Genomic DNA, 26348 nt, shown 5'->3' with positions numbered 1-26348 from the left:
TTGTTTTTTGGAACAATATGTTGTGGAACCAACCAAGAAACAGGCCATTCTGGATTTGGTATTGTGTAATGAAGAGGAATTAATTAATGATCTCATCATAGAATCCCTACAGTGCAGAAGAAGGCCATTCAGCCCAATGAGTCTGCACCGAAGCTTACCCTGTAGCCCCACGTATTTTCCCCACTAATCCCCCTAACCTGCATATCTTTGGACTGTGGGAATAAACCGAAGCATACAGAGGAAACCCACATGGGGAGAATATGCAAGCTCCACATAGACAGTCACCCAAAGCTGGAATTGAACCTTGGTCCCTGGCGCTGTGAGGTAACAGTGCTAACCACTGTGCCAGTGAAGAGTAATCATAGCATGCTAGAATTTCAAATTCCGTTTGAGAACGAGGAACTGGACTCCCACACTAATCTTTTGGAGTTAAACAAAGGTAATTACATAGGCATGAGGACAAATTTGGCTCGAGTGGACTGGGCAGGAAGATTGAAATTTAGGACACTCGATGAGCAGTGGCGGATGTCTAAGATGATATTCAATTTCTGCCAAATAAAATATATTCCAGAGAAGAAGAAAGATTGTAAGAGGGGCTAAACAAGGAAATTAAAAATAACAAAGACAAAAACAAAGGCATACCTTATTGCACAGGCCAGTGACAGGCTGGAAGATTGGGAAACGAAGATCGGCAAAGGGTTACTAAAAAAATAACAAAAAGAGCAAAGGTAAATTATGAAAGAAAACTAGCGCAAAATATAAAAAAGGATAGCAAATGATTCTATTAAGTATATAGAAAGGAAGAGAGTAACTAAAGTGAATGTTGCCTCCTTGGAGAATGAGAGTGGAGAGTTAATAGTGGGGATCATAGAAATGGCAGGGATACTAAATCAGTATTTTGCCTCAGTTTTCACAGTGGAGGACACTAATACCATTCCAATAGTAACAGGTAAGATAGTTATAGGAAGGGAGAAACTTAGAACAATCATCACTAGATAAAAGGCACAAAGCAAACTATTGGGATTGAAGGCAGACAAAGTGCCCAGGATCTGATGGCCTACATCCTAAAGTCTTAAATAAAATGACAGCAGAGATAATAGATCCATTGGTTATAATATTACAAAATTCCCTGGATGCGGGAAAGGCTCCAAGGATTGGAAAAATGCTAATGTAATGCCCTTCCTTAAAAGGGGAGGGAGACAGAAAGTAGGAAACCATAGACAAGTTAGTTTGACATCTGTCTTTGGGAAATTGTTAGAATCCATTATTAAGGAAGTAATAACAGGACATTTGGAAAGTCAAAATGCAATCCATCAGAGTCAACATGGTTTTGTGAAGCGTAAATAGTGTCTGCCTAATTTGCTAGAGTTCTTTGAAGATGTAACGACCAAAGTGGATAATGGGGTCCTGTAGATGTAGTATATCTGGACTTCCAGAAGGCATTTGATAAGGTGCCGCGCACAAAAGGTTAATACACAAGGCAAGATCACATGGGGTTAGGGATAACCTATTTGCTTAGATAGAGGACTGGCTAACCAACAGAAAGCAGAGTCAGGATAAATGGGTCCTTTTCTGGTGGGCAAGATGTAACCAATGGGGTGGCACAGGGTTCGGTTCTCGGGACCCCAACTATTTTCAACCTATATTATTGACTTGGACACAGGACTAGAAGGTACTGTAGCAAATTTGCAGATGACACTAAAATGGGAGGGAAGTAAGTTGTAATAAAGAAATAAGTATATAAATGGATGTGGATAGGTTAGGTAAATAGGCAAAATTTGGCAGATGGGAGTTTAACGTAGATAAATGTGAGGTTACCCAATTTGGTCAGAAAAATAGAAAGGCAACTTATTATCTAAATGGAGAGAAACTTCAGAGTTTTTGGGTGCAGAGGGACCTGGGTGTCCTCATGCATGAATCACGGAAAACTAGTATGCACTTATAGCAGGTAACAAGGAAGGCAAATGGAATTTTGGCATTTATTGCTAAAGGAATAGAGAATAAAAGTGGGGAGGTGTTGCTGCAACTGTATAAGACATTAGTGAGACCGCACCTGGAATATTGTATACAGTTTTGGTCCCCATGCTTGAAAGAGGGATGTAGTTGCATTGGAGGCAGGTCAGAGGAGGTTCACTACATTGATTCCAGAGATGAGGGGTTTGACTTATGAAGAGAAATTGAGCAGTTTAGGCTTATTTTCTGTAGAGTTTCGACGAATGAAAAGAGATCTAATTGAAGTATATGAGATGATAATGCTGATTGACAAATAGATGTAGAGAGAATGGTTCCCCTGTGGGGCAATCTAGAATGAGAGGTCATAGCTTTTGGATAAGGGGTGGCAGGCTTAAAACAGAGACGATCCAAAATTACTTCTTTCAAAGGGTCGCGAATCTGTGGAATTCATTACCCCAGAATGCGGTGGACTTTGAGTAAACTTGAGGAGATGCAGATTTTTAATTAGTAATAGGTTGAATAGTTATGGAGAACGGGTAGGAAAGTGATGTTGAGGCTGAGACAAGATCAGCCATATTTGTATTGAATGGCTGAGCAGGCTCGAGGGGCTGAATTGCCTATTTCTGCTCCTCGCTCTTACTGTTTTTATGATAGATTTTAACAAAGGAGAAATGGGGGTGGAGAGGTTTGGGGAGGGAATTCCTTTGGTAGCCAAAGGTACAGCCACCAGTGGTGCGGCACTTGCAATCGGATGCTCAAAAAGCCTGAATTAGAAGAATGCAGATATCTCTCTCTGACAGTGGTAGATTGGGGCATTTATGTAAGGGAGGGATAGTGAAGCAACAGCAAACTATTAAGGGACCAAGTAAGAAAAGTTCTGATTCCACAGGAAAATCCCCCTCTTCCTCAACACTAATGCAAATTCCATCTCTTTGACACATTGCTAATGGTGTGTAACATGGGTTTGTTGATGATTCAGATAAATGTCAACCAATATTTGCTTTCACATGATGGGAAAAGGGGATAGTGCAACACATACGCTGAAAACTTGCAGCCGTCATACCAGCAGGGAATTACAATCCCACTGACAGCGCATCCCCACCGTGGGTTTCCCGGCGGCAAGGTTTGTATTCAATGGGAAGCCCATTGACAACGATGGGACCGTAAGGTCCCACTGCCAGCGAGTGGTGTGCCACCTCCCGGTGCCACAAAACATGCAGTGGAGAGGGAGAAAAACCCGCCCATTGCTTCCTCTTGCATTTATACAATGACAATATTATCCAGCATGTTAATGCACTAGAATGCATTTGAGTGGGACAGAGCAGGTGAAGTTCCATTCTTAATGGGATGCTGTTGTATATGCTGTAGGTGGTAGATGGGTGTTGATCGGCTCTAGCACCTGGAGCTTTCTCAGGAAGTATAAATTAAAAGCATGATTGCTGGTCTCTTGAAGCATGCTGTATGGAGTGGAGAAGAAATTAATCTACAAAATCAGTGAAGAAATAAAGCAATCCTATGAGGTTCTGTTTGTGAGATGGTTTCCTGTGTTTGTTGGAGTTGGAATGTGAGATATATGGGTGGCATGTTTTGTTACATGGCATATTTTGAATTCTCTGGGCTTGAAAATCCAAACACCCTACTCTGACTGTGGAAGTGTGTTAAAGTAGCATGTTCGGCTGCCAAGGAGCCAGGGCATGACCCCATTCTAAATTGTCAGAGGTGGTTATGCACATGCTTTTGGGCAAGTCTTCGGCACTTACAACAGTACATCAGGAACACACCCCATTGGAGCTCAAAGAAGACATATTCCAGGGGGGAAAGAAAGACCCAACAATGAAGACATTTTTATCCTTAGCTCCCCCTGGAGATAACAGCTAAGATGAAGCTAGCAGATTGGTTTAAGCTAATCACATCCTTCGAGAATTGGCTATATTTGCCTGCTGAAGACATTTAGTCCTTTATGAAAGATGTAATGGTACTTGTGTAGATCTTGGCTTTATGTGGTCAACCAAGGCCTGGCAAGGGTAAATGGGAGCAATTCCCTTGGTTGCATGGGATCACTCTCACAATTAGCCCCTTGACAAGAGATGTGATGAACAGACAGCAAATCCATCCCCACACTTTTTAAAGGCAGACCTTAGACCGTAAGATGAAGGAGCAGTGTAGACCATTCAGCCGATCTAGTCTGCTCCACCATCCAATTAGATCATGACTCATCTAATCCTTGACTCCATTTTCCCAACTTATCCCCATAACCCTCGATTCCAGACCTGAATTTCATCCTTTAATATCCTGGATCACCTCGGCTTCTAACTTTTCCCCATTTTAAAAAGTAACCTACAGCATGCTTTGAAGGTCACATTTGCCTACATTGATATCTAATTTTCCACAAATGTGCCCATTCACTTAATCTATTTGTAATTTTATGCTTCCATCTGCACTATTTACAATGCTGCTTATCTTTTGTCATCAGTAAGTTTGGATATCTGACTTTGTATTCAACCATCAAAGCAATTAAACAATGCAATGAATAGTTGAGGCCATAACACATCTTGTGGTAGGCCATAACACATCTTGTGGTACACCATAAATTACATCCTGCAATTAGAGTACCTGCCCAGTATCCTTACTCACTGGTCATCTCCTCCCCAGCATATTTCTAAGCAGGTCAATAATTTGTCTTCAATTCCATAAGTTTCAATTTTTGCCAACAGTCTGTTATGAGGAACTTATCAAATGCCTTCTGGGAGTCCATATAAATAACATCCAGAGACATTCCCCTGTCCACTACCTTAAACAGCTCTTCAAAAAAAAAATCATTCATATTTGTCAAGTGTGATCTAATCTTTACAAATCTATGCTAGCTCTCTCTCTAATCAGCTGACATTTTTCAAGGTTACAGTCATCATGTCTTTAATTATAGACCTGGGTATTTTCCCAGCAGAAGATGTCAGGCTGACTGGTCTTCTTCCCAGAGTCGTATTCCCTCATTGTCCTCTCATCTTTTTTAATGAATGGAGTGACGCAAACAATTTTCCTATCTAAAGGAATGGTTTTCTGGTTTCCTGAATCTTTGGATAGACTGGGCTACAACAATGGGAAGCAAAAACCTATTTTTTTATATTTTTCTAAGGCTACATCAAAAAGTCTTCAAGATCCTGAGGGATATGTACAGGGTAAATAGTGAATGCACAGTGGCACAGTGGTTAGCACTGCTGCCTCACAGCACCAGGGACCCTGTTTCGATTCTAGCTTGGGTCACTGTCTGTGTGGAGTTTGCACATTCTCCTTGTGTCTGCGTGGGTTTCCTCCGGGTGCTCTGGTTTCCTCCCACAATCCAAAGATGTGCAGGTTAGGTGGATTGAGCATGCTAAATTGTCCCTTGGTGTCCAAAGATGTGTAGGTTAGGAGGATTAGCAGGGTAAATACGTGGGGTTACGGGGTAGGGATGAGTAAGAGTTGGTACAGAATGGCCTCCTTCTGCACTGTAAGGATTCGGTGATTTTATGAATTAGAGGGCACAGATGCAAAAGAAGTTAAAGTAATATGAGAAGAAGTTTATTCACCCAGAGGGTAATTGGAGTCTGGAATGAACTTCCTGAGAAGATGTTGGAGGCAGATTTGATCTAGCTATTTCAAAGGGGAATTGAATTTGCTGTCTGAAAAGAGAGAAAATGCAGGATTATGGAGATAAGGCAGGAGAATGGCCTCCTGCACTTTAAATATACTGTGAAATTGACTAAAATTTGAAATAGAGACAAGACCAAAACTAAATTTCTTGCATTATTAAATCTCTGAAAGTATTCCTGCTATGATAATTTGATATAGGATTTGGGGTTGTGGGGGGCAGAGTAGGGGTGGAAGAGAGGGGGCTGGGATGTTGAGTGTCATCTGTCTGCTCCAGATTCCTGCAAAGGAATTCTGGATGGTGAGCGATGATGAGCTCTGGACAGGCACAATTTTATTTCCCCTCTACCCCAGGGAGATGTAATTTTCATTTGGCTCCTGCCAATTTGTGCAATTCCGATTGGGAACCGAATGGAGTAGAGATTGAACCTTTTCACTGTGTCCCAAATTCACCAGCTGAGCAAATCTGAATTCCTTAGCAATTAATAAAAAAGATATTTTAATGCCAAGCAATTTCGGTTGGTAATTGAGTTTTAGTGGAACATTATATAAGGGGCCTACACATCTGAGATGATCATAAGAGTTTAGATTTTGTTTTGACTATTTGTCTTTTGCTGATGAAGACTACCATCGTTTTCTGCTTAGTTTAAATATAATGCACATATTGGATTGAAGAGCCTATAATTTAACAGTGGGCAATAAATGTAAGTATGAAATTCAGACAGTAAATAAGCCTCATCGAATGCCAAGATTAGTTACAGTTTAGAACTTCATTGCATAATAATCTGCTTACTGGTTAGTCAACAACTGTCTCACTGCTCTGGAATTCGCAATCACATTTTTGGCTCTTTGCGCCATTATTAACAGGTTATAATGTGCAGAAGAATGCTTCACATAGAGTAAAGAGCAGATGTAGATAAAATGTATATATTTCACTTCCAGTGATGGACCAATTTGCCGGATATGTCATGAGGGCAACAACTTGGAAAGCTTGCTGTCACCTTGTGACTGCACTGGAACACTTGGAACAGTACACAAAACCTGCCTAGAGCGATGGCTTTCATCTTCCAATACCAGCTATTGCGAACTTTGCCACACTGAGTTTGTGGTGGAGCGAAGGCCTAGACCTTTGAGGGAGGTGGGTGTAGCAAAACAATCATAGGTTGCATTATATTATTACATTTAAAGGCAACCTTTGAAAAATAATTCTAATTTTTGATGTATATTTAAATTTGCTTTTGTGAATTTTATTCCTTTGCAAGATTTTATAAACAATTTTTCAGATTTTGGAGGACTAAAACTCGTTGGGGTCTTTTAAGAGACTTCTGGATGAGTACATGGGATTTAATGGGATTGAGGGCTATAGATAGGCCTAGAGGTGGGGATGTGATCGGCGCAACTTGTGGGCCGAAGGGCCTGTTTGTGCTGTGGCTTTCTATGTTCTATGTTCTAAATAGAGTATCAAGTTTTAAGCTAGGCAATATTTTGTGTAATACTGTCTCCACTATGGATATGTAAATACTGAGCTTTATAATGATGATGTAATTAAAACTGGTGGAACGAATGAGGAAAGAAAGAGGAAGGAAAATACAGTCTGAAGAGCTGTACCAATGATACTACTTTAGCAGGAAGGGATTTTTAAAAAAAACTCTACGACAGCAACTTGCATTTATATAGCATCCTTAATTTAGAACAATGTGTTTCAAGCTGTTTCACAGAGCTGAGAGAAAAGTAAGATTCGGGGGCAATTCCCCCAAAAATTCTAAGTGCCAAATTTGCATGAAAACTGGAGTAAATAATGCTGGTTTTTTCAGTGGGAGTTAAGAGAAGAATCTCCCACACTCTGTACTCTGCTGAGTGCACCAGCATATATCACACAAGAAATTTTGGGGTGGGGTCTATTCCCGCCTGGGAGGCTGGCAGCATAGCACTGAGCAGGCCACTGCGCACGTGTCACTCTGACAGATTGGCACATGCGCAGTGGCCCCAGTATGCCGGCCTCCCAATTGCTGGCCAGCCCCTCAACACTGGCCGTGCGACCCCCCCCCCCCCCCCCCCCCGACTTCCAGGCCCCTGCAGCGGGGACTGTAGTGTGACAGCAGGACCCACCCCCACCAATCGCCCCTATCAGACGTCCCCATTAGGACCCGCCCCTTTCAGTGGTCAGTGCCAAGATGTCCCTGGACATTGGCACTTTGCCCCTTGGGCAGTGCTGGGGGCCCAGGCTGGCACTGCCAAGGTTCCAATGCCCAAGGGGTGGACCCCCCCCCCCCCCGCCCTCCACTCTGCCACCTGACCCTCTGGAGGGCCCCGATTGCCCCCTCTTCACTCCAGCGGGGTTGGGCCACCCGATCCCCGTTAGTGGGGAGCCATAGTAATCTCTGCTGGAGTGCAGTACTCCTGGCGGTGGGGGGAGGCTTGCGGGCCTGGAGATTTCAGTCCCGGGCCCGTTAATGATATTTAAATAGATTCCAATGAAGGCGTGCATATGTAATGCGCCTCCGCGCCTGTTTCCGGCACAGAGCTGACGGCACCAGAAATCCAGCGCTGAGAGACGTGCTCAGGGCCAGGCACCCAGCTCGGATCGTGCTAATCTGGCCCTGCTTAAATCTCCCAGCCTGCTGCGTTAAAAAATCAGGATGTGGAGATGCCGGCATTGGACTGGGGTAAACACAGTAAGCGTTTTAACAACACCAGGTTAAAGTCCAACAGGTTTATTTGGTAGCAAATGCCATTAGCTTTCGGAGCGCTGCTCCTTCGTCAAATGGAGTGGAAATCTGCTCTCAAACAGGGCACAGAGACACAAAATCAAGTTACAGAATACTGATTAGAATGCGAATCCCTACAGCCAACCAGAGTCTGTATCTTTGTCTGTATCTTTAAGATCTGGTTGGCTGTAGGGATTCGCATTCTAATCAGTATTCTGTAACTTGATTTTGTGTCTCTGTGCCCTGTTTGAGAGCAGATTTCCACTCCATCTGACGAAGGAGCAGCGCTCCGAAAGCTAATGGTATTTGCTACCAAATAAACCTGTTGGACTTTAATCTGGTGTTGTTAAAACGCTTACTATTTAAAAAATCAGCACAGTGGAATGGGAGAATCAATCTTTTTCCTCTTTCTTGGGTATCATACTATCATGATTGAATGATTCAACTCTCTTGAAATGTAGACCATAGTTATTGGACTATGAAATGCATTCAGTCCATTGGAATTGGTGCTAATGTTAAAAAGAAACTGTGATAAAAAAACAAACCACAACAATTTATAGAGCATTATAGGGGAAGGTTTCCCCCACACACTGTCACAAAATCGTACATTTAAATTAAGAACAGATTTGTTATATGTATTGCACGCAGAGGAATTTTCATCCACCCATCCTGGTTTTACTTTAGTGCTACAATTCTGACCGTTTCTTTTGATGTTTACTGAAAGCAACAGAACAAGTTAATTTTGCTGCATTTGTCTGTTCAAATTGCATACTTTATTTGGATTTGTAATGCAACTGTCCTGTCTTTCAGTGGCTCAGAGATCCTGGTCCCAGGAATGAGAAGAGGACGTTATTTTGTGACATGATTTGCTTTCTTTTCATCACTCCATTAGCAGCAATTTCTGGCTGGCTCTGTTTGAGAGGAGCACAGGATCATTTACAATTCAACAGCCGCCTGGAGGCAGTTGGACTTATTGCACTCACTGTTGCACTTTTTACCATCTATGTCCTGTGGACACTGGTAAGTAGACATCAAGAATTTGGTGAATTAAATATCATTCCACGGTAATTTTGTTCATTTCAACTGATTTAATCCTTAGACTTCTGGGACGTTTTCCCTTTTGCATCCCCCTTGGGTAACTTTGTGTTAGTGTTAGAAACATAGAATTCCTACAGTGCAGACCGGCCCCACTCCTGCAACCCTGCATATGAATCCCCCTGACACTAGGGTCAATTTAGCATGGCCAATCAACCTAACCAGCACATCTTTGGACAGTGGGAGGAAACCAGAGCACCCAATGGAAACCCACGCAGACACGGGGAGAATGTGCAAACTCCACGCAGGCAGTGACCTGAGGCCGGAATTGAACCCGGGTGTCTGGCGCTGTGAGGCAGCAGTGCTAACCACTGTGCCACCGTGCTGCCCAAATGTGTTAACGTGTATGAGTTAAAAGCAAGCAATAGTAAAGTATTCAAGTATTGTTGTTACCACTCCTGGAGGTAGGATCAGATGTAGATTAAATAAACATTTGGATAAATTCCGATTCCAAAGATTTCAGCCATTCAGAGAAGAAAATCCTAAATTGTGATGGAGTTAGATCACAAATCAGTCTTTGAAATTGTTTTCAATGCCAAAACTTGTAGTATTATAAGCACATGACCCCTACAGGGTTTCAAATTGTTTATGGAAAGTTGTGTTGCCCAACTTTCCATCAGCAAAATATCCATACCAATGTTTCACTCCATCCCCGTTTCTGCAGTAATCACAACTTTGGTTTTATAGAGAATTGGCTGACACATCAATTTAAATGGTGCTGTGAAAATTTGGCTCTGACTGATGTGATAAAAAACCTCAAATAAATGCAAAAATCAATGTGGCGTCTGATCTGTGATTTGGATATCCACTGCAAAAAAAATAGTCAAGTCAATAAAAAACAGATATCGAATACAACCAAGCCATGGTGCCAAGTTTAAGGAAATGAGCTTGCCCTAATTTCAATGTTTTAAAAAAATTCAATCTGGTCTCATGGCTTCTAAACTTAAACTTTGCCAATAGATTTGTTTTTTTAGTCTTTGTGGAGATTTATTAATTTACACTTGTTGTAGCTTGGATTATGGGCATGTGGCCTTCTTCAAAGTTCTAAACAATAACAGCAGTCTTGCCTGATTAAGCCTTGGTGCTCATAATAGCTACAAATAGAGCAGATCTAATGGACCTTCAGTTCTGTTAAGATAAAATTAGTTCAAGTAAGAGAAACACAAGCAAATATTTGGACTGATGAGCAAAAGCTTAGTCTGGGGTGGGGAACTTAAACTTATCAATGGCCACTCACACGTAGACAAAATCAATCATGGGCCACACACACACAATTCAACTTAAAGAGAGAATACAAAAGGAGAGCCAGAGAAGTAGGTTGGGTAAAAGCAAAATACTGTGGATGCTGGAAATAAAAACAGAAAATGCTGGAAAATCTCTGCAGGTCTGACAGCATGTGTGGAGAGAGAATAGAGCCAATGTTTCCAGTCTGGATGACCCTTCGTAACAGCTGGTGAGAGTTTAGTAGGAATAGGGTCCATGAAGCAGGAGGTAACTCTCTCAGAAAAGATGAGCCTAGATAGGGCATGAGGAGGATGAGAGAAAAACTGAAGAATGGTGCAAGTTCAATGCTAAGGAAAGGAAAACGGAGGCAGTGGCAGCTGGTTGGATGGTCTCATGGGAGAATTTAAACTAGATAGGTTGGGGGGAGGGTAGCTAGAAGAGTTGACTAGGATCAAGGAACTAATTGATGGGGGGGAGGATGCAGGGGTAAGGGGAATTACAAAATTAATGGTAGAGGAGAGGGTGCAAGTGAATGAAGGCGGTAATTTAGATAAGGGAGTAGAGGGAGAGGGTGTTCGCGACTCATCAAAGCGGGTCCAGATAAAAGCTGGAATAAGGACACTTTGCCTGAATGCACGAAGCATTCGGAACAAGGTAAATGAGTTGATGGTGCAAATCAGCACAAGTGGGTACGATCTGGTGGCCATTACAGAAACGTGGCTGAAAGGTGACCAGGACTGGGAGATGAATATCCAGGGGTATCAGGCGTTTAGGAAGAATAGACAGGAAGGAAAAGGTGGTGGGGTCGCGCTATTAATAAGAGATAATATCAGGGTAGGACTGAGGGATGACATAGGCTCTGAGGAACAAAACGTGGAATCGTTATGGGTAGAGATGAGGAATAGTAGAGGGAGAAAGACACTAGTAGGTGTGGTATATAGGCCCCCAAATAATAATGTTGAGGTAGGGAGGGCTATAAACAAGCAGATAAGGGATGCGTGTAAAAACGGAACGGCAATAATCATGGGGGACTTCAACATGCACATTGACTGGCAGACTCAAGTCGGTAAGGGTGGAATGGAGGAAGAGTTCTTAGAATGCTGTCGGGATAGTTTCCTTGAACAGCATGTTACGGAACCGACGAGGGAACGAGCTATTTTGGATCTGGTATTGTGTAACGAGGTAGGTAGAATTAAGGATCTTATTGTGAAGGACCCTCTTGGGTCTAGTGACCACAATATGGTCGAATTTCTGATTCAGATGGAAGAGGAGAAAGTTTGGTCCCAAACCAGTGTCCTCTGTTTGAACAGAGGGAAATATGATAGGATGAGGGATGAATTGGCTAAGGTAGACTGGGAGAGCAGGCTGGCAGGTAGGATAGCTGAGGAACAGTGGAGGATTTTTAAGGAGATCCTTTTCAGTTCTCAGCAAAAATATATTCCAGCAAAAAACAAGGATTGTAAGAAAAGGGAGAACCAGCCGTGGATAACGAAGGAAATAAAGGAGAGTATTAAAATAAAAACAGCTGCGTACAGAGTGGCCAAAAATAGTGGAGAAACAAGTGATTGGGAAAAATTTAAGAAACAACAAAGAGAGACTAAGAAAGCCATAAAGAAAGGAAGGATAGACTATGAAGCTAGGCTAGCAATTAATATAAAAAATGATAGTAAAAGTTTTTATAAATATATAAAAAGGAATAGAGTGGCTAGAGTGAATGTTGGACCCTTGGAGGACGAGAGGGGGGAGTTAATAGTGGGAAATGAGGATATGGCTGAGTCTTTAAATAAGTTTTTTGTGTCGGTCTTCACGGTGGAGGACACAAATAGTTTGCCAAATATTAACGATAGAGGGTTGGCAGCAGGAGAAATACTTAATACAATTAATGTTACCAGAGAGGCAGTGCTGGGTAGACTAATGGGACTGAAGGTGGACAAGTCCCCGGGTCCGGATGGAATGCATCCCAGGGTATTGAAAGAAATGTCAGAGGTAATAGTGGATGCGTTAGTGATTATTTATCAAAACTCGTTGCATTCTGGGGTAGTGCCGGTTGATTGGAAAACGGCTAATGTTACGCCGCTGTTTAAAAAAGGAAGGAGACAAAAGGCGGGTAACTATAGGCCGGTCAGCTTAACGTCTGTAGTAGGGAAAATGCTGGAATCCATTATTAAAGAGGAGATAGCAGGGCATCTGGATAGAAATGGTTCGATCAATCAGACGCAGCATGGATTCATGAGGGGAAAGTCGTGCTTGACGAACATGTTGGATTTTTATGAAGATGTGACTAGGGCGGTTGATGGAGGAGAACCGGTGGATGCGGTGTTTTTGGATTTCCAAAAGGCGTTTGATAAGGTGCCCCATAAAAGGCTGCTGAAGAAGATTAGGGCACACGGAGTTGGGGGTAGTGTGTTAAAGTGGATTGGGGACTGGCTATCCGACAGGAAGCAAAGAGTCGGAATAAATGGGTGTTTTTCCGGTTGGAGGAAGGTAACTAGTGGCGTGCCGCAGGGATCGGTACTCGGGCCGCAACTGTTTACCATTTATATAGATGATCTGGAGGAGGGGACGGAGTGTAGGGTAACGAAGTTTGCAGACGACACAAAGATAAGTGGAAAAGTGAATCGTGTGGAGGACGGAGAAGATCTGCAGAGAGATTTGGACAGGCTGAGTGAGTGGGCGAGGATATGGCAAATGGAGTATAACGTTGAGAAATGCGAGGTTATACACTTTGGAGGAAATAATAACAAATGGGATTATTATCTCAATGGAAACAAATTAAAACATGCTACCGTGCAAAGGGACCTGGGGGTCCTTGTGCATGAGACGCAAAAGCCCAGTCTGCAGGTCCAACAGGTGATCAAGAAGGCAAATGGGATGTTGGCCTATATTGCGAATATAAAAGCAGGGATGTCTTGATGCACCTGTACAGGGCATTGGTGAGGCCGCAGCTGGAATACTGTGTGCAGTATTGGTCCCCTTATATGAGGAAGGATATATTGGCATTGGAGGGAGTGCAGAGAAGGTTCACCAGGTTGATACCGGAGATGAGGGGTTTGGATTATGAGGAGAGGCTGAGGAGATTGGGTTTGTACTCGTTGGAGTTCAGAAGGATGAGGGGGGATCTTATGGAGACTTATAAGATAATGCGGGGGCTGGATAGGGTGGAGGCGGAGAGATTCTTTCCACTTAGTAAGGAAGATAAAACTAGAGGACACAGTCTCAAAATAAAGGGGGGTCGGTTTAAGACAGAGTTGAGGAGGAACTTCTTCTCCCAGAGGGTGGTGAATCTCTGGAATTCTCTGCCCACTGAGGTGGTGGAGGCTACCTCGCTGAATATGTTTAAAGCGCGGATGGATGGATTCCTGATCGGTAAGGGAATAAAGGGTTATGGGGATCAGGCGGGTAAGTGGTACTGATCCACGTCAGATCAGCCATGATCTTATTGAATGGCGGGGCAGGCTCGAGGGGCTAGATGGCCTACTCCTGCTCCTATTTCTTATGTTCTTATGTTCTTATGTAATATTGATGATCAAGAAGCCCATGAACTGCTTGCCCTTGTTGGAGGTGAGGATGAGTATGGGAGGATGCTTTGCAGTAGAAGGAAAAATCCAGAAGTTATTGTTGCATTCCAGGATGAACCCAATACAATGAGCAGTTTTGACAAAGGAGAACAGGGCTAATACTGCCCTCGGGCTAATAAAGGGAGACGGCACGGTAGCACAGTGGTTAGCACTGCTGCTTCACCGCTCCAGGGACCTGGATTCGATTCCCGGCTTGGGTCACTGTCTGTGTGGAGTTTGCACATTCTCCTCGTGTCTGTGTGGGTTTCCTCCGGGTGCTCCGGTTTCCTCCCACAGTCCAAAGATGTGCGGGTTAGGTTGATTGGCCATGCTAAAAATTGCCCTTAGTGTCCTGAGATGCGTAGGTTCGAGGGATTAGCGGGTAAATGTGTAGGGATATGGGGGTAGGGCCTGGGTGGGATTGTGGTCGGTGCAGACTCGATGGGCCGAATGGCCTCTTTCTGTACTGTAGGGTTTCTATGATTCTATGACTTGGTCCAGAACAAGTAGTAATTGGCTAAAGCAGTTGTCCTCTATATCAATCTGTTAATGACATTTTGCCTTGCACTTACACCAAATGGTGCATGTGTAAGTGCAAGGCCAAATGGCATTAACAGATTGATATAGTATGTGTCCGAGTTCAATTTCCGAGTATGTGTCCTGTGTTCACTATTAACACAATACTGAAAATGGTTAGTTCTGTAAAACATATGCCACTATTAGATATTTTGGCTGGAATTTTACTGTCACACCCGCCATTTGAATTGGAGCAGGCAAAGGGCGGACCATGGAAAGGTCTGTTGACCTCGGGCAGGGTTTTACGGTTTTGGGACGAGTGAGGCTGTAAACTCTCACCCTTTGAAACCAAGATGAACTAAACTTTAAGCACTTTTGCCAAAGCAGTTTGTTTCAGACTTTCTTTAAAATAAAGATAATTTAATTTGTTTCAGAAATCTAAATAATATGCTGCTCTAATGTGTTAATATTCTCTCTCCAGATCTCTCTCCAGATCTTTCTCCTACTATGGTGGCTAATCCATATTGTATGCATGCATTTTTTTATTTTCCTCATCCTCCACCCAAGGAACTTTGGTTCATTACTTTACTCAGAGCAGGCCTTTTATCAATACCATTTCAGAATGGCCACTTGGGCACTATGTGATAATGGCGTAGTGACGACTGTTCATTATATCTTACTGTAGTGCAGTAAATAGCCCCAAATAGCTGTTTCTTAATACCTGCATGCCTTCAACAAAACCTGCCTGTCGAATTGCCACTCGAGTGCAGTGTGCTGATAAATTAAATCAGTCACTGACCTTTCACTGTACCTAAGTTGTTGCCCACCTTCTGTCATACAAATACAAAGCCCATGTTTAGGCAGGTTCCTATGTGCAAAATTACTTGCTTGGAGCATGGGATATAAGTAGTCCAGAACTGAATGATGATATGTTTGAAGATAAATGTCTATTCTGAACAACTTTCCCCTTTGTTCAGTGATTTGGAAGGTGCAAATTAAACTGACTAGTAACTTAAAAATCAAACTATGGAATTATTACAAGAAAAACAGCCTGTGTTGGGGCTGTATGGGTGCATGCTCAGCATAACATTCTTCTGAGCCTAAAACAGCAGCAAAATTCATAGTTCAATCCCTGGCTTGGACTAATTTGGCTAATTGCCACCAAATATGTCCTGATGGTGCTGTAACAGACCTCTGTGTCTCTGTGTTAGGGAAGAGAGAAACATTAACCTTCCTTATTCCTGCTTATGATTGCTATTCTTGACCAGCGACAAGTGAGGAAATAGTTGGGTTTAGCCTGGGTAGGCCTATCAACACGCTTTCCAACCTGATATGAAGTTCTACCCCAGAATGTCACTACCTCTTCAGGAAAGTTATATTGGGGAGGATGGAATTTGAAGGGAGATATCCAGTGCTTGTAAAAATAACTCATGCTGATTTTTGCCCAAAGGTTTCATTCCGCTATCACTGCCAACTCTACTCAGAATGGCGAAGGACCAACCAAAAGGTCCGATTGATGGCTGCAGACCATAACAATGCCACTCAACATTCTCTCCTTTCGTCAAAGCTCGTGAGGAAAGATTCCAGTGAAACAATTGTGTAAATTTATTGGCAAAGAACTACAACGAAATGAAAATTCACACAATTTACACTTGTCCCAAAGCGTGTTATGTAACTACAGCCAACACCGGCACAGCAGCAACTTGTTTCGTGGAATACACGCAAGAAAGAAACTTCATTTGCAACATTCTCAGGAGCCAGTATATATGCAGCCAGCATCAAAATGCAATCTTAATAAACGATGGGATTAAAAACATCATGTTATCTCTACTCAATTAGATGGTGATTATTCTCCCATTGTTTGGTTGAAGCTTATGGAATGAAAACGTGGAGTTTGAAATTTGACAATCATTTGTGCTATCCTGTGCAAAGAACAGGGCAAAGAACATAAAGGATGAGAAGTGTGTGATCTTAGCCTACTTTATTATAAACAAGAGGCAGCAACTAGCCTTGAACATAAAGTATACCCTTAGCATTGCACAGTAATCAGTTATTGGGTTGGTCAGCACTAATTATGTAAAGTCGTGGAGACCCGTCCTAATTTTATTTTTGCTGAATATTATTTTTAAATAGAGAAGTGACAGAGCCGAGATCCAAGCCCAATTGGAATTCAAAAAGTTTAAATGTGCATCCAAAAGGTTAGAATTGTATTGTTTTGAATTTCTATAGAAGATATGATAAGAAATGTGCACGTGACCTGTGTACATTATCTTGTGCATCACTAATTTGCGACAGCTTGATGTCAAATAAGTGACATATAATATTCTAATATTAATGTTATGTTAGTGATTCTTGGGCGGTTTTCTCCTGGCTTTAATAAATTACACTCTTGGGCACCAAATACTTAGCATGTTTTTAAAGTCATATTTTTGTGATAAAGTTAGCAACACTACAGTCAACTTTCTGTACTTATGGCCACAGTACATAGTCAGAAAGCTTGTGAACCTCACTAAATGAGAAGTTCTGAGATCAACTTTATAATTTTCAAACACGATAATGGTGTCCAAGGAAGGTTAGAGTAAGTAAAAGTCTTCAAAGTGCAGAATTGGAGTCGTAGAAATCATCAATATTTTGAAATCCATATAGAGCTCTTGAGAGGGAAGGAAAGTCTAGGAGAGGGTTATTCAAAACGCTTATTATTTTTCACTGCAACCAATTTGAGAAAATTTGGCTTGAATAAAAATTGGACAGTGGAAATCCTTATTTGGTTACAGAATAAAATTGGTTGTGGGCAGATTAAATAAATGTTTCTTCCCCAAACCCACTTTCCCCTCTTAAAGGTTAATTGGAGGAGCTTAAAATTGTTTTTTTGCTTTCTTGCCTGTTCAATATATTTACACCTCCTTCCTGTCTCTCTAAATCATCCGCAAACATTTGATGAGTGAGGTAACAAAAGAATACTGGCCGGAATTCTCCCGTCTCTCACACCCCACTTCTGCTGCCAACGAGAATGGAGAATTTGGTGCTCAGCCAAACCTATTTACTGCAGCGGGACCAGAGAAACCCAGCTGCAGGCGAGGCCGGAGAAATCCGGCCACTGTAGAGCCTGTGGAAAATAAATTAAAGGGGGCTTTTAAACTCACTTTTCAATATGTTTACCACCTCTTATTTTTCAGAATTTTTTTTTAATGCAGAGTACTTGATGCACATTTTAAGGGTTTTGTGCAATTCCAAATGATGTAAAGTTTAAGCATAAGTTTGGTAAGACCATAATTTTTAAAAATTTTGTTTAGTTCAGTATTTCTACTTTTGATCATTGATCTCTAAATTGAAACTGATGGTGACAGTAAAGGGAACTCTGGTTGTGATGATCCAACTCTTGAAAACTCTACAGCTTTTATTTATCTTCATTTCATACTTTTCTCTCTTTGTCAATTACCTGTACATATTTTGTAGCAAATCATCAGCCAGGGTTTTCTGGCAGCAGAGATGACTTGCTGCTGGCAGGATGTTCCAGTCACACTGAAGTCAAAGACCATTTGCGTTGCTTGTTCGCCCTGCCACCGGGTGACTCATGGCAAGGGGTGGCCTTCGGCAGGACTGGAAAATCTCACCAACAGGAAGGGCTGGAAAGTCCCTGCCGTCAACAATGAGAAACATAGAACAACTAAGTGTAAGCTGAGATTCAGCCAGCACGTAAACATCACCATCATAAAACATGACACAGAAGTTCCAGTGAAGCCCCATTTATACCCCCACATCCCATTTTATCATTATCCCTACCAAAAAAAGAAAAAATTTAGATGCTTTTACCAATAGTTTGTTGTCAATGAAAACTGAACACTATGTTTAAATATTTGTGATTCTATCAAAATTTCCACAAGAACGAAATCATGAGATAAAAAGAAAAACTTACAAGCTGAAATGAAATGTAGAGGAACATTGGAAATACACTTTGTTTTTATTAGCTATTCAGCATTCTGAATTGTTTTCTTTTAATTTGTAATGTTTAAAATTGACTAAAACAAAAACAAAGGAGTACTTTAATCCTATTTGGCAAATGATACTGGGTGTGCCTTCATTGTGTTCACAACCAGTTTACATGGAAGTGGTTTGTGAGATTATTGTAAACAATCTTGCTCTTCAGTTTTGAACTGTTGATTGGAAATGCTACATATTGATAATCCTATGCTTCCAGCCACATCTATTTGTTGCTTCAGAAAATTGGGATAATAAAAGTAATGTTTTAGCTAGCTTGCTAAAAGAAAACAAATATAGGGCTTTATAACACTTTCAGGACACCCCAAAACATTTCATAGCCAATGGATTACTTTTTCATTAGTGATTTATTGACCGTGTAGATAAACTAGCAAAAGCAGTGTAGTTGTAGTTGAAGGAGGAGTATTGGCTAGAAGATGAGGAGACCTGCCTATGTCTCCTTTAAAAAATTCTGTGGCAACATTTATGTCCACCTGAAAGGTAGGCAAGAACCTGGCTGATCGTCTCCAGTCAACAGCATTTCTGTCAGTGCAGCACTCCAACTCAAGTGTCAGACTAAATTATGTGCTCAAATCTTGATTTGTCTGAAGATGGAGGGCATTCAGTCCATAAACCTCTGACTTGAAGATGAGTGCTACCACTGAGGCAAACTGACTTTTTAGTTAGGGGAATTTTGAAAAAAATTGCCTTTGTTTTCCTAAACTATGTCTTTCAACCACTTGTCCTAGTGCTCAATTAAAATTGCAACATTAGAAAGGTATAATACCCCATTGTTCTTTGATTTGGTGTGAACTGTGTAGTGATCCTCAAAGCTTTAAAGCTTGATACAAACTTGCTCTGTTTATTGCAAAACCGACTGCGCAATCTATGGGGGTGTGCAGAGCCTTTCCTCTGGTCAGGTACAGGAATCTCAGCAATGTAATCTGTTAATGGTTCTTGAACTTTCCACTTTTGAAAAGCTGCTTAAGTTTTATATTTCATTGCCTGGCTGCTGGGAAAACCTTGCTGACTTGTGCAACACACACGTCATCATTGTCAGTACTTAACATAGACAAGCATCTGCCTGTGGGGCTTTAAGTACAAAACTGTACTGTATAAAGAATGTGAGTTTGTTTACATTTCCTCTTTTTGCTTAATGTGATTGCTGACTTTCTTTACAACCTGCCATCTTGAGCCTTAATTTGCTTATTTGAATCTCTTTTCTCCAATTAACTCCAACATACTTGTTGGATAGGTATTGTTCTACAAATGTTTCTTGTTTTGATCATTTTTATTAATCTGTGTATAAAGTTGCACCTGTATCTGTTACAGATGCAAAATTTATTTTTGTTTAAACAAAATGGTACAAGACAAAATGTAGCTTGTTGCCCTCGTTAAATCTTTTAATTCATTGCACAAGCACATTTTTGATGACCAGGTTAAAAGTGATGTGGAGATGCCGGCGTTGGACTGGGGTGGGCACAGTAAGAAGTCTCACAACACCAGGTTAAAGTCCAGCAGGTTCATTTGGTATCACGAGCTTTCGAAGCAGCGCTCTGAAAGCTTCCTGCTACCAAATAAACCTGTTGGACTTTAACCTGGTGTTGAGACATCTTACAGGTTAGAAATTGAATTGGATAAGAATGTTTTGTTAAAGTTGCAGACTCCTTTACATTTGACCTGCAACTTTTAACATTGCATTTAATTCCTGTCCAAAATAAGTTTGCAAAATATATTTACTATATGAATTAGTTATTCAATTTCCTATTCTTGTTAATAGAATTGGTTAAAAAAAAGTAATTGCTTTGTCTAATGTCAAGTGAGATATGACAAATGCAGTAGATTAGTTGGCCTGATTCTTTGTACCTGGTTGAAAGTGAGGCTAACAGAAATGTGAAAATGATTTTATGATACTCATTAGATTGTGGGAACAATTTCCTGCTCACTGATGCTAGAAAAGTAGCACTGGTGATGTTATAACGAACATTTATCAATGCTGAAGCAGAAATATGGAATCCGATTCGCAGTTCTGCTCCTAACCACTGGCCACTAACCCCTGCTGATAGGTTCACCTATGTGAATATCTGATATGTGAAAAGGATGGGCCTGGTCCCTGATGCATAATAAATAACTTCTTAATAGAGTCAATGTTCACCTCATGAAAGCATTGCCATAGGGCTGAGGTATCAAAAACGGTGACCAGCAACTATGTGACCTGTACTCCAGCAAGAGCTCATCAGGAAAGTTGAGGGAAAATTTTATTTCCCATTTCATGATTACCAATGCTTCGAGGAACTGATCCAATTTTTAAAAAATTGAGCATTTCAAAAATGTGGTATCTACACTAAAAAAATTGGTCTGATGTGGATTTATCCGATGACTATGTTGACATTGTGAAACAAATCCATTTTGAAAAGTGCGGGAATATAGTTGAGGTGTAGCCGCAATTATTGCACAAAGTTTGAGCTGTTAGATTTGGACATTTTCCAGTGGTGTGTGCCGAAGTTTTAGTGACTGACAATCAGTCTTTCCCTGTTGAAAATGGAGCAGAACAAAATAAACCATGCCATATTCTTTTTAAGACCCTGTTTCTTGATCTTGAGCTGATGCCTTTCTTTCTTGAATGTTTTTTGAAAATTTAAAATTTAAATTGGTGCACGAGTACTTTTGTCAATGTTTTTAAAACTGAATTTATGCTCCCAAAGAGTCTTGTTAGTAATACTGTTAAACATGCAACATTTGAGTGTGCACAACTATGTTATGATCTTTCTGGGGTTTCATTCCACTGATTGTCTTAGATTAAATGGATCCAAAAAATTCCATGACTATTCTTTGCTCCTTTTGACTAATTGGACAGAGAACTAGTTTTAAGCATTTGGGTGGAATTATAATGCATCTGAAGATCTTGCCTAAGGATTGACAATTAGAATGTTTCTTAAAACTGGACATCTCCCCCATTCAAAGAGTGGGGCAAGTGTTATACCACACGTGTTTACAACCATTTATATACACTTTTTAAAAATATTCCACTTTATCCATATACACTTTAAAAAAATATTCCACTTTATCCAGGACAAGAGTACAAAGAGAATAATAGAGCACATGAACAAAATATTACCCTGGTGACAGGCAAGGAGCTGGAAGAGGTCAGTAAAATACCAGGAAGCTGAGTTAGCACAGCTCCCTAACACAGTCCTGCCACCGAGGAAATTTCCCAGCCATGAGAAAGGTAGCAGCTCATTGAATGGTGGTAGGCAACCAATTTAGCCAATTTATGACCCAAGTGAGGACCATCTTCCGTGGCAACCGGAATTTTGCCAGCAGCATGTGACCTCTTCCGGCCTGGGGAGGCAACCTCCCTGCAGTCTTGAGTGGGGGGGGGGCATTGGCCCCAGAGGCCCCAATGCCCAAGAGGGGACCACAATTGACAGTGGCAGCTTGTGCTCCTGATGTTACTGCTGGTGGGGTTACCCCTCCAAACACTGGGGCCTACCTGCTTGACTATGACACAAAAATTAAATGTCCTCCTGCCCTGCAGACGCGCATCAAGATAGGGCACCCTCATTTCACAGTAACTTCATTGCAGTGTTAATGTAAGCATACTTGTGACTAATAAATAAACTTTACCTTATCCTTGCTTCCTCAGCAGCAGCCACTTCACTCAATGGCGCTGCTGAAGCTTCTTCACTACCGCCCTCTGATTAGACCCACAGTGTGGGTCTAATCAGCATGGATGCCTGCCTGTCATTTTAATTGGATGGTAGACCAGACAGCTGCCAGTTAAGAGGCCTCCTCAAGGAGGATTGCCACTGTCGCCCTACGCAGGCTCAGGACCACATATAGTCCCAGTATCAGGATTCGCCCCTGTGAAGAAAATCTTGGCCCATGTGTTTGGTCCTAAATTGGCTAAAGCCATCCTTTGTTTTAAATTAATGCTGTTATTTCTCATTAGTTGCTTTATTTTTAGATGTTGCTATTTGCATAATAATTCAAAATATAATTTCTGAAAAAGTAGGGTTGCTGAGCCATAGTCGCCAGAAATTTCAGGTTTGATCCTGGTCTTTGCCAAATCGATTAGGATGACTGCAGGGGCGTTCAATGCCTATGGATTAGAGAGAGAATAATTACCAGGGTTTCTTGCTCCTTAACACTATCCCTGCTAGACAGCATGCTCATGTCAATATTGAGCAAGAACAGTGCCTGGCTTGATCTTGATACAAATAGTCTGCCTATAGTCAGAGGCTCATCTGTAAAATCAAAAATGACTAATTGAGAAAGGAGTGAAGGAAATTTACCCCATCAAGAAATTGAGATGGTGGGGAGGAGGGGAAAAATTGCAAGGACAAAATAACAGCAGAAAATTTATACTTTTTAACACCCTTTATGAACATTCAAATTTGAAAAAGAGAGCAAGTTAGTATTTAGAATCTCTCATCCAGGATACCATTTCTATGTTAGGTACTATCAACCCAATCACAACAGTGCCCTGATTTGTATCTGTATTACAAAATTTTCAGCCTGCGAATGAATTATGGAAAATTTAGCTCTTCTGTAAATCTTCTTTCTCTCTGCTTGACCATGTATCAAAATGGTGCCCATCACCTTTTCGGAACAATAGCATTAAAACAAAAGTCCACCCAAATCATGAATTTCGGAAATGTTCTTACCTTCCTAAAATGTGATGAGCACCACATGATACATGGCCAAGCAAGAGAAAGATTTATAGAATAGGGAAATAGGAGGATCTGATTTCTGTAAATCCTCCCTAAATCTGAAGTGTTTAAAAATGACACTCTAAAATAACTTTAACAGAATGTCGCTCACTTTTGTATTGGTTTTAATTATTGAATGAAGCTGAAGCCTTGTCCTTGTTGAGAAAATTCCAGTTCAGAATAAAATCTGTTCCGTATTTATTTCTGCCTCTTTGGATGGTGTCTTGGAAATTTGCAGAAAACGTATTTAAGAACCCTCTCACCTTATGCAGTTGGGCTTTTGATGGTGGTTTTGCCATTTATTTCAAGATAGATGTTTGGTTTCAAGTGTCTTTTTGCAAAGATTGAATCAAACTCTTTGCTGGAAGGATTTTGCATGGAAATAAAATGGAAATAAAGAGGTCTTGGACACCTCAAGGCATTTAGTAAGTTCTTGTGATTCTGTCCCAGCAGTAGTTAATTGTTATATACATTGTTAATGTCATTACTCTTTGAATGTATAATGTTTTAAATATCTGGTTTGCAGTTGCTATAAATTGTAAATATATATCCAGTCATTGTACTCTGGCTATCGGCTGATTGTCTTCATTCCATTTTGTAAATAAGATACATGTATTCATTATTCAATTTAGTACCATGAATAAACCATATCCAAAGTCAAATCTGCTTGATGGTCTTTTGTGCTATGACTATTTGATGCATTCAGCTGTAGGCTGTAGAAAAATTAATTTTAATGACGTTTGCACCCTGATCAAAAAAAGTGATAAAAATTAATTTAATTTATCAATTGTGCATATTTATTTTATAAGACTGTATTAGTGTTTCATTTCTGAATCTATATGAAATATATATATCAAGTATGGATCTCCTCCTATGCAACTAAACCCTATAAACCAGGCAGGTTCAGGTTAGATCCCAACTGAAAACAACTGTCGGAGTTCTAGGCATGTGAGGTGAATTGGGCAAGGCTGCTCCTGATTGTTCCTTGACTCTTAATTGGAAAATGCACAAGTGGCTGGCGGTCTAATACGGACAGAATTTATTTTGGTTCCAACTTCCCCCAAATACTTGGGCAGCAGTTCTCCCAAAATGGGACTAAATGTCCATGCCATGGGAAAACCGAAGTATTTCCCGCTGGCACTAGTGGGATTCTTCCACCTGATGAATACAAATTTATGCATCCCATGAAGTATGTCAGCCAGCCCAGCCCAGCCGTTCTGAGATTGAGGTGCCAATTTTAAAGGTCATTTTTAAAGATTTCCACAGTCAGAGACCAGCTTCCCCCGCTCCCGCACCCCCACCAGAAACAGAAATGGTAACCACCCCGCTAACTAGGGAAGCACCACCAACCCCCTCAGCCAAGAGGGGCATCATTCCTCACCCCCCCCCCCCAACAACTCCAAATAACGGGACATCGCCCCCACACCATACAGGCATGAGGGTAATGTGACCCGACCTCTGCCTTCAGGCCCCACCTCTTAGCAGTGCCAATGGTGCACAGACACCTGGCACCTATACACTGGCCTGGCACCTTGGACTCTGGGGGGGGAGGGGGGGGGGGCTCAAGGAGCTAAGTCAGTGCCCCTGTGCCGCTGCCATCCTGCAGAGGGAGGGTCCCCCAAGGGTAAACAGCAAAGTTTACATCAAAAAGTGGAAAGCACTTAGTTGGTTTGAAGTTGCCTGTAATTGCTTATAGTTGCAAGAATTTCAAATTAGCTAAATGCTTTTCACTTTTCTGTGTAATCATTAGGAACAACGGGGTACTTGAGATGCATTCAAGCGTGAAGGGAAAGTTAAATAAACACACCTGACTGCTTGCTGAGTAAAAACCAATAAGCTGTCAATTAAATGAGAGTTCAAAGGACTAAACTAAGATTGAATAGAAACAAAAATTTTGAGAGGATTTGAAGGCATTTCAAATACTCTGAACTTTCTATGAAGGCTGAATGAACAGCTGTAGAGATCAGAATCCCCCCCCACATACGAAAGTGATTGTCTTACAGTAAAAGGACTTCAGAGAGATCTCACATTTTGATTTGATTTATTATTGTCACATGTATTAGCATGCAATGAAAAGTATTATTTCTTGCATGCTATACAGACCAAGCATACCGTTAATAGAGAAGGAAACGAGAGAGTGCAGAATGTAGTATTACAGTCATAGCTAGGGTGTAGAGAAAGATCAACTTAATGCAAGGTAGGTTCATTCGAAAGTCTGATGGCAGCAGGGAAGAAGCTGTTCTTGAGTCGGTTGGTACGTGACCTCAGACTTTTGTATTTTTTTCCCGACAGAAGAAGGTGGAAGAGGGAATGTCCGGGGTGCGTGGGGTCCTTAATTATGCTGGCCGCTTTGCCAAGGCAGCGGGAAGTGTAGAAAGGGTCAATGGATGGGAGGCTGGTTTGCGTGATGAATTGGGCTACATTCATGACCTTTTGTAGTTTCTTGCAGTCTTGGGCAGAGCAGTAGCCATACCAAGCTGTGTTACAACCAGAAAGAATGCTTTCTATGGTGCATCTGTAAAAGTTGGTGAGAGTCGTAGCTGACATGCCAAATTTCCTTAGTGTTCTGAGAAAGTAGAGCATTGGTGGACTTCTTAACTATGTCAGCATGGGGGGACCAGGATAGGTTGTTGGTGATCTGGGCACTTAACTTGAAGCTCTCGATCCTTTCTACTTCGTCCCCGTTGATGTAGATAGGGGCATGTTCTCCTCTACGCTTCCTGAAGTTGATGACAATCTCCTTTTGTTGACATTGAGGGAGATTATTGTCGCCGCGCCAGTTCACCAGATTCTCTATCTAATTCCTGTACTCTGTCTCGTCCTTGTTTGAGATCTGTCCCACTATGGTGGTGTTGTCAGCAAACTTGAAAATCGAGTTGGAGGGGAATTTGGCCACACAGTCATAGGTGTATAAGGAGTATAGTAGGGGGCTGAGAACACAGCCTTGTGGGGCACCGGTGTTGAGGATGATCGTGGAG

At 41.5% G+C, this 26348-nt stretch overlaps 1 protein-coding gene across 1 annotated transcript in view; it reads left to right on the top strand.

Moving 5' to 3' along the window:
* The window catches only part of LOC144479429 (E3 ubiquitin-protein ligase MARCHF2), a 48527-nt gene extending 24503 nt beyond the window's left edge, over positions 1 to 24024 (top strand). Inside the window, exons 3-5 of the mRNA XM_078198081.1 lie at positions 6523 to 6718; positions 9099 to 9308; positions 16131 to 24024. Of these exons, the coding sequence (XP_078054207.1) occupies positions 6523 to 6718; positions 9099 to 9308; positions 16131 to 16283 (559 nt within the window). The 3' untranslated portion in view covers positions 16284 to 24024. The remainder of the gene's footprint in view (positions 1 to 6522; positions 6719 to 9098; positions 9309 to 16130) is intronic.
* Positions 24025 to 26348: the final 2324 nt, after the last annotated feature.

The sequence above is a fragment of the Mustelus asterias genome, chromosome 26 (assembly GCF_964213995.1).
Source record: "Mustelus asterias chromosome 26, sMusAst1.hap1.1, whole genome shotgun sequence".
NCBI lineage: Eukaryota > Metazoa > Chordata > Chondrichthyes > Carcharhiniformes > Triakidae > Mustelus > Mustelus asterias.
Note: the sequence above shows the minus strand (reverse complement) of the source record. Positions and strands in the feature narration are given on the sequence as shown.